Below are 14,029 nucleotides of genomic sequence, written 5' to 3'. Positions count from 1 at the left end.
AACATATGAGCCAGAGTTTCCTAAGATGATACAGAATGATACAGAACATACAAGACTAGTGAAGCCGCTTTTCCATTGGACCAAACTGTTCTCTTTGTTTATTAACCGTTCCATTCCGTGCTGATCCGAGCCGGCTGGTATATACGTCAAGTCAGTCGTTGCCTTTTTTGAGTTTACAGACGATATGTATTGTAAATATCTACTGCGTTATGAAGGATGACAAGATATATATTTTTTAACTATTATTAATATGTGTTCAAATCACCCAAATAGTGAGTTTAGCAAGCTACGGAGAAACGGCAGCCAGGCGACACGCAAGTGATCGATCCCGAGTGGCAACACACACACATTCTAACAGCACGGTAGCCGGTGGAGGGAAACTCCTCATACCCCTTCGTTCGAAGTGTGGTCCTGAAAAATCTTCGTTTGAAGGGCTATCTGGCCCTTCCCCTTACCCCTACCACTCCAGCCAAAGAACGCGCAAAACAAAGGGGTAGGGGAAAGAGAAGGGCTAAGGGGTAGAAATGGGATTGGGCCTTAGTTTATTTGCATTTGATAAATATCTACTTCCTTTTACCTCTGTGATCATATGGTTTTTTTTAATGTTTGGTTCGGTACCATTCATGTGTCGTGATTGTGTCCCTACACAGGCGTTATGTCCATCCCCTAGATCCCTCAGAAGAAGTAGAGGAGGAAGAAGATGAGGATGAAGAGTTGTACAAGGCACAGACCAATGGAGTTAGCGATGGTATGACTGCATTTTCTTTACATTTTTAAACAAAAGTGACAGTAAAGACATTTATAATGTTACAAACGATTTCCATTTCAAATAAATGCTGTTCTTTTGAACTTTATATTCCTTTTCAACATTGATAATAATAAGAAATATTTGTTAAGCAGTAAATCATCATATTAGAATGACTTCTGAAGGATCATGTGACACTGAAGACTGGAGGAATGAAGCAGAAAATTCAGCTTTGATCACAGGAATAAATTACATTTTAACATGTATTAAAATAGAAAACAGTTATTTTAAATTGTAATAATATTTCAAAATATTACTGTTTTTACTGTATATCTGATAAAAAAAATACAGCCTTGGTAAGCGTAAGAGACTTTGGTAACTTTACTTGAATTTTTGACTTTATGTATAATGCATTATAAAGATATTCATAATGTGCATTATATCTTTTCATAAATAATCGTAACCTAAGTTAAAATGCATTATAATATTTGCAGATTCCTTGTTACATCTTAAAACTGGTTGTTTGTCATGTGTTTAAACGCATTATACTTTCTAAAGGTGTAACAATGAATAGATATGTATTATAACTGGTTACAACTACTCATGATATCATACAATGTATTATTATAAAGTGCATTACAAATCATAATGAATGCATTAAAATTACTTTTATAATGCATTATATATAAAGTCATTAAAGGGATAGTTCACCCAAAAATAAAAATTGTCATCATTTACAAGTCTCAAGTTGTTTCAAACCTGTATGAGTTTCTTTGTTCTGCTGAACACAAAAGAAGATATTTTGAAGAATGTGTGTAACAAAGCAGAGAGAGCAACCATTGACTACCATAGTATTTTTTACCCTACTATGGTAGTCAATGGTTGCTCTCTCTGCTTGGTTACACACATTCTTCAAAATATCTTCTTTTGTGTTCAGCAGAACAAAGAAACTCATACAGGTTTGGAACAACTTGTGTTTTAATTTCTGGGTGAACTATCCCTTTAAGTAAAATGTTACCAAGACATTTTTCAAATCATGAAGATATTGTACCTTCCCTAAACTTTTGAACAGTAGTGTACTGATAATTAATTTCTGAACAGATGAGGGCGAGGAAGACTCAGAGGAGGCGGGGCCATCCAAGAAAGAGGGACAGACTCAAGAGAGCAATCAGGCCGATGGGCAGAACAACGGCCCATTAGAAGCCAGCCCGAGCAGCGAGGGCGAGGAGCGAACTGAGGAGGAAGAGTCAAGCAGTGAACCGGACCGGGGCAGCAGTACAGAGGAGGGCCAATCCGCATGCGGCAGCACTGATACCAACTCCCAAGATGCCACTGATGGGGACCAAAGTGCTTGCGCAGAACCTTCGGGAAAGGAGGAAGAGGATGAAGAAGAAGAAGAGGACGAAGACGGGGAAGGGGCTGCAACTTGTGCGCAGGCAAGTAAGAGGATTCCAGGCAGACGGCACTACACGGAGAGACGGAAAAAAGCCCTCTTCACCATTCAGGCAGTGAACTCTAATGGCACCACGGAGCGAGGGATGGCGGACGCGGGCAGCAGCTTCTCTTTCAGCTGTGAGTACACCCTAATGAGAAACCCAATTTATTACAGACCTCTCCACTTCTGATGGATGCCTTTGTATAACTTCAGGGTCAAAACAAAATGAGTCTTTTATCTCTCTGGCTGCTCAATTGACCTATCGGTAAGCCCCGCCCCCCTTAGTTACTGTTGCTAACTCGGACAAACAAACGTAGTTCCCTATATCTTACAATGAGAGCTGTCAGTGTGAAAACCTTATCCCAAGATGTTTTTGGACACAGAATGTAGCGTATACCCCGTCCGAATGATGGCAAAACTTTACTGATCAAGTTTATTATGTCCTTTTTCACTCCAAAAAAATTATCGTAAGAGCTGAACAAACAAAGCATAAGAAGTGCGCATTAACGTCTCATTCACAAACTATCTCTCCCCGTTGCATTACCATTAACATACACAGCAAACTACACAAAAACACTCATAAAACGAACAGTAAACAAACATACACACAGAGCTTATGCCTTTTCGAGGGTGCAGTTAATAACTGGTAAACTTTGTATGATCTACAAAACAACTCCGATAAACTGCGTGCGAGCTCTTCCTTTCACTACCCGTAGACTAGAATACCCATCAAAATAGGAGTCCTCCTTAGTAGGACAGATAAAGTAGACCTTAAACATATCTAAAATTAAATTAATTTACATATAACCAGTTTAATATGGAGAGGCACTGAAATGTAGACCTTCGTGTTTTTGACCTACAGTGTTACATGACGTGAGAACAGTTAGTTTATTACAGTTGTATGGTAGCAGGCACTTTAATTTTAACTTAACGAGAGAATGACAAACAGAAAATCCTCTCAGGATCCCTGGAATCAGTGTTACAGTACCTCATGCACGACATTTTAGCATTTTTGTAGCATAAACACCATCAAACCGATGAGGGCTTCGGATTTTCCAATGTTTCTCTATGGCGCTGAAACCTAAAGATGTCCGAGTTCCGGTCCCGGCGCAACTTATACTCAACTGCTATTGGCTCATCTGCGTTCGAGGGGAGGGGCTTACCGATAGGTCAAATCACACCTTTACAAAGTTGAGGAGCGGCTGTCATGGTGTCTTTTAAATCAGAGCATTCATAAGCGTAAATGTTCCCGCTCCAAACGGCCTGACTCACTGTTTCTGTTTAGCTCAGCCATACATTGCCATCGACTGGGACCCTGACATGAAGAAGAAGTATTACAATGAGAACGAAGCCGAGGTAAGATTGCTAATGAGCTCTTTGATCCATAAGAAATGCTTTGCATCTGATGTTGCATTAGGAAATTGATGCATCTTCTCTTACAAGGCTCGATACAGTCTTCTATTCAAGTGTCATGCTCAAAGTATAGCTCCTAATGTAGTGATGCATCTGTATTGCGTCACTGCTATAAATATGAAAAACACTAATGTATTTGTCAAGAACAGTGGTTCTCAACTGGTTTTGCAGCAACCCAAAACGGCACCAAAGATGATTATCTACACAAAATAAAACATTAAAATAAAAAGTTCTATCCTTTCCCCTAGGTCAGGTGTGTCCAACTTTTTTAAAAGGGGGCCAGATTCGACACCCGGGGGCCGGTTCCCTTTCTTATATATATATTTATATATTTATATATATATATATATATATATATATATATATATATATATATATATATATATATATATATATATATATATATAAGAAAGGGAACATGATTGAGATATTGTATAACTCAATCATGTTTTGTTTCTTGGAAAAATGACAGATTTGACAAAAGTAGCTTGTAAATGTATATATATATTTAAAAATATCTGTAAAACTTTCATCAACCAAAAAGTTTTAATGGGTGAATTTTAAATAATATTAGTGAGTTAGAACTCTATTCTTATTTAAATGAACGAGTACTCTATTTAAATCAAACTGCCAAAACATCTTTTTTCCAGTCCAAATATTAAAAAAATCTTAAATCAAGATGCTTTTAATTAGGAAAATGACATATTTTTTCTTGATTTCTGGGGGGGAAATCAAATTGAATTTAGTTTTTCCTTAAAACAAGCTAAAATATTATTAGATAATTTTGCTTGTTTTAAGCAAAAACTCAATTAATTTCGATTTTCCAGAAAATAAGAAAAAATCTAATCTAATGTCATTTAACTTATCTAGTAAAAGCATCTTGATTTAAGAATTATTAGATATATTTAGACTAGAAACAAGACAAAACTACTAAATAAGAACATTTTTTGCAATGCACACATGGCAAAAAGTAAAAAATATGAAATCTAGAATGGCTTTTAGTCTATAAACACATAAATACAAATGCACAAAACTGCAAGTTTATGACAAATATAGTGTGTAATTTGGCCTTTATTACTCATTTAATACATGTCTACATTACAAATTAAATAAAATGAGATATTAGCCTACATTTGTGACAAATTACCACGGTTACAGTTCGTGTGACCACAGTAAACACATGATGGTGAATTGTTGGTAAAAGTATTTTAACCGGATCGGCGCAGTTTCTCCTGATTTGCATGTTAGTGTTGTTGATTAAGTCAGCGCTGTTTAACTTTAAACTCAATTAAATGGACTTTGGACACCCCTGCCCTAGGTAATAGCCTAGTTATTTAGCAATCTTAAAAAAATTATTAATTACATTTTCTTATTTGTATTTATTTTTCTTGAATGCTGCTCCACCAGTCAAGAACCACTGGTCTTAAAGCTTTTTGATATGCTACATTTAATTAAATACAATTAAAATCCATTGTTTTCAATGCTGGTTGAACCTTTTCGAGCTATGCAAACTGCATCGTTTCTATTGCAAACGTATGTTGTTTATGTGTTAATGCAGAAATACATAAAGCATCAGAGCATGGACGTCCCTCACCAGCAAACGACAGTGCGGCTGCAGGAATGTATAGAGCTCTTTACCACGGTAGAGACACTAGAAGAGGAAAACCCCTGGTAATCTACTTCTTAGACCTATCATAGATTCTTGGCTTTAATTCCAGTCTGTCCATAGTGAAGAAAGAGGAACATCTTGTGTTGTTTGTTGCAGAACCATCTGTTTCATCATTTCTAGTGATGTATTTAAAGAACAGGACTGAATCCTCCACACATGTGTTTGTTTTTGTGGTCTGTAGGTATTGCCCAACATGTAAAAGGCATCAGCTTGCTACTAAGAAATTGGATCTGTGGTCTTTGCCAGAGGTTCTGATCATCCATTTAAAGCGTTTCTCCTACACAAAATACTCGAGAGAGAAACTGGATACCATCGTGGAGTTCCCCCTTCGGTAAGATGAAGCACTGCCTGTTTTGTCAGATTAAGACATGCATACACTACCGTTCAAAAGTTTTGGGCCATTACTCCAGTCTTCAGTGTCACATGATCCTTCAGAAATCATTCTAATATGTTGGTTTGCTTCTACATTTTTTCTTTGAATAGAACTTTCAAATGACCACCATGTTTTTGTGACATTATAAATGTCTTTACTGTCTCGTTTGATCAATTTAATTAGGCATCCATGCTGAATAAAAGTATTAATTTCTTTCAAAAAAGGAAAAATCTTACTGACCCCAAACTTTTGACCAGAAGTGTACATTTGTAAATGTTCTGGTTGTTTTAATTGTGCCAATAACTCTGTTATAGTGGCAATAAATGTATAGTGGCTTCCCATCCTCCCAATATTTATATTTGTGAGCAACCTTTATATTTTTTTCAATGGTTGATTCTTAAAGGGATAGTTCGCTCAAAAATGAAAATCAGCCCTTGATTTACTCTCCCTCAAGTCATCCTAGGTGTGTATGACATTCTTCTTTCAGACAAATAAAATCTGAGTTATATTTAAAAAAGTCCTGGCTCGTTCCAAGTTTTATAATGGCAGTGAATGGTTGTTTTGTTTTTGTCCATAAAAGTGCATATATCCATCATATAACTGCTCCACACGGCTCCGGGGTGTTAATAAAGGCCTTCTGAAGCAAAGTGGCGCGTTTGTGCAAGAAAAATATCCATATTTAAAACTTTATAAAGTAAAATATCTCTCTTCCACCTGATCTGAAAAAAGCGTAACTAGTGTGCAATGTCGTCAGACGTAGCGTAAGCGTTTTGAACTGCGAGAGGCGTTACACTTTTCCCATAAGTTGAATACGGAAGGCGGTCTGGTGGAAGCTAGATATTTCACTTTTATAAAGTTTTAAATATGGATATTTTTCTTACACAGGGTTTCCGCGGGGTCTTAAAAGGTCTAAAAAGGTCTAGAATTTCAAAATCTAAATTTTAGGCCTTAAAAAGTCTTAAATTCCCTGAAGTATTCTGTTCTAGGTCTTAAATCATTTTAAACAGGTCTAAATTTTCCTACGTACATGTAACGTTACCTCTAATGCTCATTGAAATCCTGCAGCACTTTAGAATGTTTAAGTAGTCCAAATATAATTTACTGTATTACAACTAGAAATGAGACCAATATGCAGCTTATATTGCAGCCAATCAGCTTTTGTGTTATTGGAGTCTCTTTCAGATTGTACCACAGACACATAAAATGGATTTTATTCTTCAGCTAATAGTCCTCCAGTTTTTTGTGTTTCTGCGATTACTAAATATAATATAAAATCAACATCATTTTTTTGAGATCCTACATTATTTTTAAACCAAAATAAACAAGATTTATGTATTTCGTTTTTTATTATGGTCATGTGAAGCTATTGTGCATGTAACATAATACATAATATGGTAAATGTGGTGTCCTAATTATGAAAAAAAAAAGCAAATTATAATTTCTGAAAATTACCACCACAAAATCATTAATTTTGATCTCAAAAATCACCACAAAAAAAAAGTTACGAAATCCTGGTGGGATTGAGCTATGAGGACGTGCAAGTTTATCGATTTGTTCAATTTGAATAAATTAATTTACTTTGTAAGTAAATTTGTGACTGCATTTCCTTTTATAGGTCTTAAATTTAATTCATAATGGTCTTTAAAAGGTCTCAAAAAGTCTTAAATTTGACTTGGTGAAACCTGCAGAAACCCTGTTACACAAATGCGCCACTTCACTTCAGAAGGCCTTTATTAACCCCCGGAGCCGTGTGGAGCGGTTATATCATGGATAGACTTTTATGGACTTCAAAAACAGAGCAGCATTCACTGCCATTATAAAGCTTGGAAGAGCCAGGACATTTTTAATATAACCCATATAACTGATTGTGTTCGTCTGAAAGAAGAATGTCATACACACCTAAGATGACTTGAGGGTGAGTAAATCATGGGCTAATTTAAATTTTTGGGTGATATATCCCTTTAAGGCCCGACATACTAACGGTGAAGTTCGTAATACGTGACTAGCAATATACTGACGAACATCTCACGCCGCCCACACTGCTGAGAGCGACGGTTAGATGAATATGTGAATAAAAAAACCGAGAAAACCGCAAGCATTTTAATAAAGCATAAGAAAAGCATCTGACCATAGCAACGTGGCTGTTTGTTTGCGCACGCTCTGCAATTCGGCAAACTAGTGAAGTCCCGCCACGTTTATTTATATAGCACTTTATACAATAGAGTGCTTAAAATCAAGCAGCTACTGTATTAAACATGAAAAACAGTGTCAGTGTTTCATCAGAAGTACAACTTAATTTTCTTCTATAAAGCAGCTCTCCAGTGTGTTCATGTTTTCACTCACGGGCGTCTGACCTCAACGGACTGAACTGAACAGGAGAAATTAAGCAGAGAAGATTTCCACGTGAAAAATGGCCTTTGCGCAACACCTACCCATTATGTAATCGCCACAGACCAATAGACCCTTTTCACAGACTTTTCACAGACGCGTTTAAACGGTCATTAATATCGTAAATCCTGCAACATTTTTTGTATTTTCATTTTTTATTTTAAATATATGTACATTTAAAACAATAATACTTTGTATTTTATTACTTTTGTATCAAATTACAATCAAAAAGTTACCGCTGCTGTGAGGGTGTTTAGTAATAGCTTAGTAATAGATGGTAAAAATTAACATATTTCTCTCTTTTTACTCTATCTGTTATCAATCTCACTCTATTTTTTCCCTCTTTTTGAAAGTTGTGGCGTTTTTCTTTTGCTATGTGAGCAAATGGGCACACAAAAAAAATATTTAATGTATTCTCTCATTCACAACTACAATATTTAACCCAACTATGACGACTTCCGCTCTGAAATGTGAAAAGGGTCTATGATAGTACAAGGGTTTACCATCCAAAGCAAACTTTTCCAGAAAGGTCGCTTTGGCAAACTGTTTCGAACTCCCAAAATAAAATCCAAACAAAGTTAATTTTGCTCTGATTTTGTTCGAATTGACATCACATCAGTTCGTTCTTCGATTTCTCTTGAAGTATATCGGGGCCTTTAGACTATTGCATTTTGTTCATATGTGTCATTCTCTGTCTGCAGGGATTTGGACTTCTCAGGTTTCCTCCTAAAGAAGACCACGAACAGCACTGAACCCCCCTGTAGATATGACCTGATCTCTGTGTCAAACCACTACGGCGGACTCCGAGATGGACACTGTATGCTTCAGCTTTTATTAAACAACCTTTAAAAATGTCATGCCAAAAATGGTATGCTATTTTTAGGGATGCACTGATACCATTATCAGTATCAGGCCCGATACTGCACTCATTAAAATGCTCCGATACCAAATACCAATACAATACAGCATGTGTACAGTTCAGTGTTTGTGTCCAGACAAAGAAACACAGACAACCGGACAAACAGAGAGATAAGGAGATATTAGAGAGGAATCATGTCTATGAACTAGATGTGTCTAAGCATAAATTCAACATTTACGCGTCTGTATAGCGGCTGTGCACGAGCTGATGAGTGAAGCACGCTTAGTGGATTGATTGCACAGTGGCATAGACATCAATGAAAAATTTGTAGTTTGTTGAGATAAAATCAATAGGTCAATAGCAAAGAAAGGAAAATGATGCATCTATTAATAATGTTACTTTACGGTAAGGAGAGAGAGACACCCTTGATTGCTGATCGCTTCCTCGGCACACACACAACAGTTGGATTAAAATGAAATAGTATATGTAGCTTAAGTAAAAACATGATTTAGTGATTTATGTATAACATGGATCCCTACATTATTACAGAAAAACAGCATGTGATTACTGTGCAACTGCACTGGAGTGGCTCTAAATGTGCACTGTAGATGAAATTATTAAGAAAATAACGTAAGGAAACCTCTTTGCTTTTGATTTCTCTACCCAAAATAATAATTATATATTTAACTGATATTAAAAAAATGACACATGCAATGACAATACAGGACAAAAATGCAAGTATTGGTATCGGTGCATCCCTAGCTATTTTGTTTAGTGATAATAACATTACATAAATATTTCCCTTTTTCCCCCTTTTAGATACTAGTTATGCCCAGAACAAGGACAATGGCCAGTGGTATTACTTTGACGACAGCAAGGTGACCTTTGCAAAGGAGGAACAGATTGTGGTGAGATTAATGCCCCTCTGTGGTCAACATGAAATCAAAATATACCCTTTTTACTTTTTAATAAATTTCCTCAGCCTTGCTGTGCATGATTTATCAGTGCATTCTCTTCTAAACAAAATGAAATGTTTGTTTTTCCTCAAAACATTATAACTTCCTCTGCCTCCTGGCCGCACAGGTCTGGTCAAATTATTATTATTATTATTTTTTTTTTTCAAGTCAGCTTTATTTTTATAGCGCTTTTCGCACACCGATGCTTCAGAGCAGCTTTACAGTGATGATAGGAAATCTGTTTTGTTTTAGATGAGAAGCTAAAGTAAGTTTTTGATTGATTAATTTCTGTTGTAAAAAGTGATTTCAAAATGTAAAAACGCATTTAAAAAAATATATTGCACAAAATGAAAACAATAATGTAAATATTATTATTATAAGTGTGAATCAAAAAATTAAAATTAGTGTTTTAGTCATAATTTAGACTTTTTAAAATCTAATTTCAGCTTTTTTTCTCATAATTAGGACTTTTAATCATTTTTAGATTTTTAAGTCATAATTTTGACTTTAAATCCATTTATCTCACAATGACTTAGCATGTCATATTTTTAACTTTTTATCTAATAATGAGGACTTTTAAAATCATATTTTCAACATTTTATCTTATTATGACTTAGCATGTCATATTTTTGACTTTTTGTCTAATAATGAGGACTTTTAAAATAATTTTTTCAACATTTTTATCTTATAATTATGACTTAGCATGTCATATTTTTTACTTTTTATATAATAATGAGGACTTTTATAATCATATTTTCAACATTTTATCTTATAATTATGACTTAGCATGTCATATTTTTGACTTTTTATCTAATAATGAGGACTTTTAAAATCATATTTTCAACATTTTATCTTATAATTATGACTTAGCATGTCGCATTTTTGACTTTTTATCTCACTATTATGAATTTTTAAATCATATTTTTGGCTTTTTATCTAATAATTATGACTTTATGATAATTGAAATGAGCTGATCAGTAATATAGTTGAATATTTAGTGTCCCCAACTAAGCAAGCCAAAACCAAAGGCAACAGAGGGCGACGGTGGCAAGAACCAAAACTCCATCAGGAGACCGAATGGAGAAAAAAAACTTGGGAGAAACCAGGCTCCATAATACCATACCAAACCACAATACAAGAAATGTATTAGTGGACTAGAGCTAAATAATAAACTCATGGCCTCCAGATTGAGATCACTGTGTCCAGCCACATCTTGGGAGTTGACTCATAAAAATATAATTAAAAATACAATTTGTAAGTGTACTATAAGCATATTATAGGGTTCAGTTTACGAAAGTACAAACAAACCAAGTGATATAAACACAAAATGACTTGCAGTATAATTTAAATTAAAAAAGTAATTAAAGCTGGCATGAAACAAAAAAATGAGTTAGTCTTTTCTTCCCTATTGTGATGAATATCAGAGTGAAACGGCTTCTCGAACAAGCAAAAATGTAGGGCGGAATTTAATTTTGTCCAATGGGAATTAATTGGATGATTGCCAATTAATCAGAGAAAAGATGTCACTGCACTGGGAAAGTTGAAATTAAAATGAATTTTAAAAAGTGATAAATCATTTATATGAAATACTGCAAATTTCCTTAGAATAAGAATTGTCCATTTTGATTTCATAGTGACTTTAAAGCTGTTATTCAGCAAAGATGAATTCAATTGATCAAAAGTGACAGTAAAGGCATTTATAAAGTCACAAAAGATTTCTGTTTCAAATAAATGCTGGGGGTTTTTTTTGTCACGGTTTCCACAAAAATGGACTGATAAAAACATTGCTAATAATAATAAATGTTTCTTGAGCAGCAAATCATCATTGTTACGTCCCAAAGATGGCTTAGGGCATGAGGGAACACAACATAAAATAATTAAATAGATTCCCTGTCCTTTTAACCCTGGTAGACGTTATCAACTGTGCTGGTGCAAAAAAACACAAGAGCAAATGGAGTTTAAATGAAGAAAACGGGGTCATTTATTCACAATAACATACTCAATTAAGAGGGAAAATCAACACCGGAGGGAAACAAAAACACAGAGACCGATACCAGGGAGTAGGAACTCAAATGGGGCTAAATCAAAGAAAATAACAAACACAAAACATCCCATTCCCCACTTAACTTCAGCGTCCAAGACGCCCTACATAATCTACACTAACTGAAGAAATTAAAACATACAATGATGGCACCCGCTCATAATCTAGTGTGTTTTATACCAGCAGCCATATCACCTGTAGCCCAAGACTGGTTTCCCACTGAAGCTAAGCAGGGCTGAGCCTGGTCAGTACCTGGATGGGAGACCAACTGGGAAAACTAGGATGCTGCTGGTAGAGGTGTTAGTGAGGCCAGCAGGGGGCGCTCACCCTGTGGTCTGTGTGGGTCCAGTATAGTGATGGGGACACTATACTGTCAATAAGCACCATCCTTTGGATGAGACTCTCTGTGGTCATTAAAAATCTCAGGATGTCCTTTGATAAAGAGTAGGGGTGTAACCCCGGCATCCTGGCCAAATTTGCCCATTGGCCCCTGTCTATCATGGCCTCCTAATCATCCCCATATATATATATATATATATACACGATTGGCTTCATCACTCGGTCTCCTCTCCACCAATCAGCTGGTGTGTGGTGGGACATTAGTGGTGGTTGAGGAGATTCCCCCCTTTAGTTTGGCCAGAGATTGCGTGATATACCCATTACTATTATGGCAACTCGGAAGAATACGGCGTGGTCAAACGAGGAGGTTTCCTTTGTTTGGTTGCCGAAGAGAGTATCCAGCGAGAGCTTGATGGGGCAATGAGGAACGGAAAAGTTTCCTGTTGCTATGACGACCAGGTACTATTGTGGAGGTACTATCTGCAATGGAAAACAGAGCGAAAAGCGAGTCGAGTTGAGCTGGTACTGGTAATGTAACAAATTATTATAATTATTATTATTATTAAAGGGTTAGTTCGCCCAAAAATTAAAATTCTGTCATTAATTACTTACCCTCATGTCGTTGGACACCCGCCAGACCTCCGTTCATCTTCAGAACACAAATGAAGATATTTTAGTTGAAATCTGATGCCTCTGAAAGGCCTCCATTGGCTCAATAACACTTTACACTCTCAAGACCCTTAAAAGGCACTAAAGACGTCGTTACAAAGTCCATCTCACTACAGTGGTTCTACAATAACTTTATGAATCGGCGAGAACAGTTTTTTTTGCGCAAAAAAACCCTAAATAACGACTTATATAGTGATGACGATTTCAAAACACAGCCTCATGAAGCTTCGAAGCGTTATGAATCAGTGAGTCGAATCAGTGGTTTGAATCGCCAAATTTCAGTAGTTTGGCGGATTGACACGCGATCCGAATCATCATTCGGCTCACTGATTCATAACTCTTCGAAGCTTCATGATGCCGTGTTTTGAAATCGTCATCACTATATAAGTCGTAGAAAAATAAATAAATATAAAACTGACCAACACAGAACTATTGATCCACGATACTAACGTTACGAATCTGAGGCGGCAGACAAACTGTAGCCATGTTTACATGCGCACTTTTTTGTCATTCCGATTAAAATCATTCCGATTGAAAGATTCGGTGGACTGTTTACATGAGACGTTATCTAAACCGATCTGGTGTTTACATGTGCTGACTTTCAGTCGGAATCATTTTGTGACACAAACGCACAGTTTGTCTGCCGCCTCAGATTCGTAACGTTAGTATCGTGGATCAATAGTTCTGTGTTGGTCATTTTTATTTTTCTGTGGGCGGACATGCAGTTTAAACTCATTTATGTCCTATACAATGGCTATTTCAACAGCTGTCAATGATGAATGGGGAATCAAAATTAATTCAATTCATTTATTTAGAAAAACACAAAATTAACTATAAAATGCACCCAAATTATTAATAAAAACATAGGATGTACGGTGAAATAAGAATAAAAGCATTCAAGACGTGCTCCGCATCATTAGTACTAAACGCATAGATATTTCAGATGATTAAGGAAAGATACCATAATCACAAAGATATAAATATTAACAAAAGTAATTAAAGTAGACCAATTTGAAGCAGTTTAACTTTTTTTATATATTACGAGAAATAAAATGTCGACACGTCCTCTCCAGCAGCTTGAATGTAACCCGTTGCCATGGCAACTCCAAACGGCCACCAGGACTTACACAGTTTTATAAAAG

The 14,029-nt window shown here is 35.9% G+C and overlaps 1 protein-coding gene across 1 annotated transcript in view; it reads left to right on the top strand.

Moving 5' to 3' along the window:
- Positions 1 to 14,029, top strand: part of usp11 (ubiquitin specific peptidase 11) — a 36,598-nt gene that overhangs the window by 19,273 nt on the left and 3,296 nt on the right. Inside the window, exons 14-20 of the mRNA XM_079827991.1 lie at positions 651 to 748; positions 1,847 to 2,317; positions 3,466 to 3,536; positions 5,152 to 5,264; positions 5,444 to 5,593; positions 8,725 to 8,840; positions 9,702 to 9,790. Coding sequence (XP_079684117.1) covers positions 651 to 748; positions 1,847 to 2,317; positions 3,466 to 3,536; positions 5,152 to 5,264; positions 5,444 to 5,593; positions 8,725 to 8,840; positions 9,702 to 9,790 — 1,108 coding nt within the window. The remainder of the gene's footprint in view (positions 1 to 650; positions 749 to 1,846; positions 2,318 to 3,465; positions 3,537 to 5,151; positions 5,265 to 5,443; positions 5,594 to 8,724; positions 8,841 to 9,701; positions 9,791 to 14,029) is intronic.

The sequence above is a fragment of the Gobio gobio genome, assembly GCF_949357685.1.
Source record: "Gobio gobio genome assembly, chromosome: 10".
NCBI classification, from domain to species: Eukaryota; Metazoa; Chordata; class Actinopteri; order Cypriniformes; family Gobionidae; genus Gobio; species Gobio gobio.
This window is presented reverse-complemented; position numbering and strand designations above follow the sequence as displayed.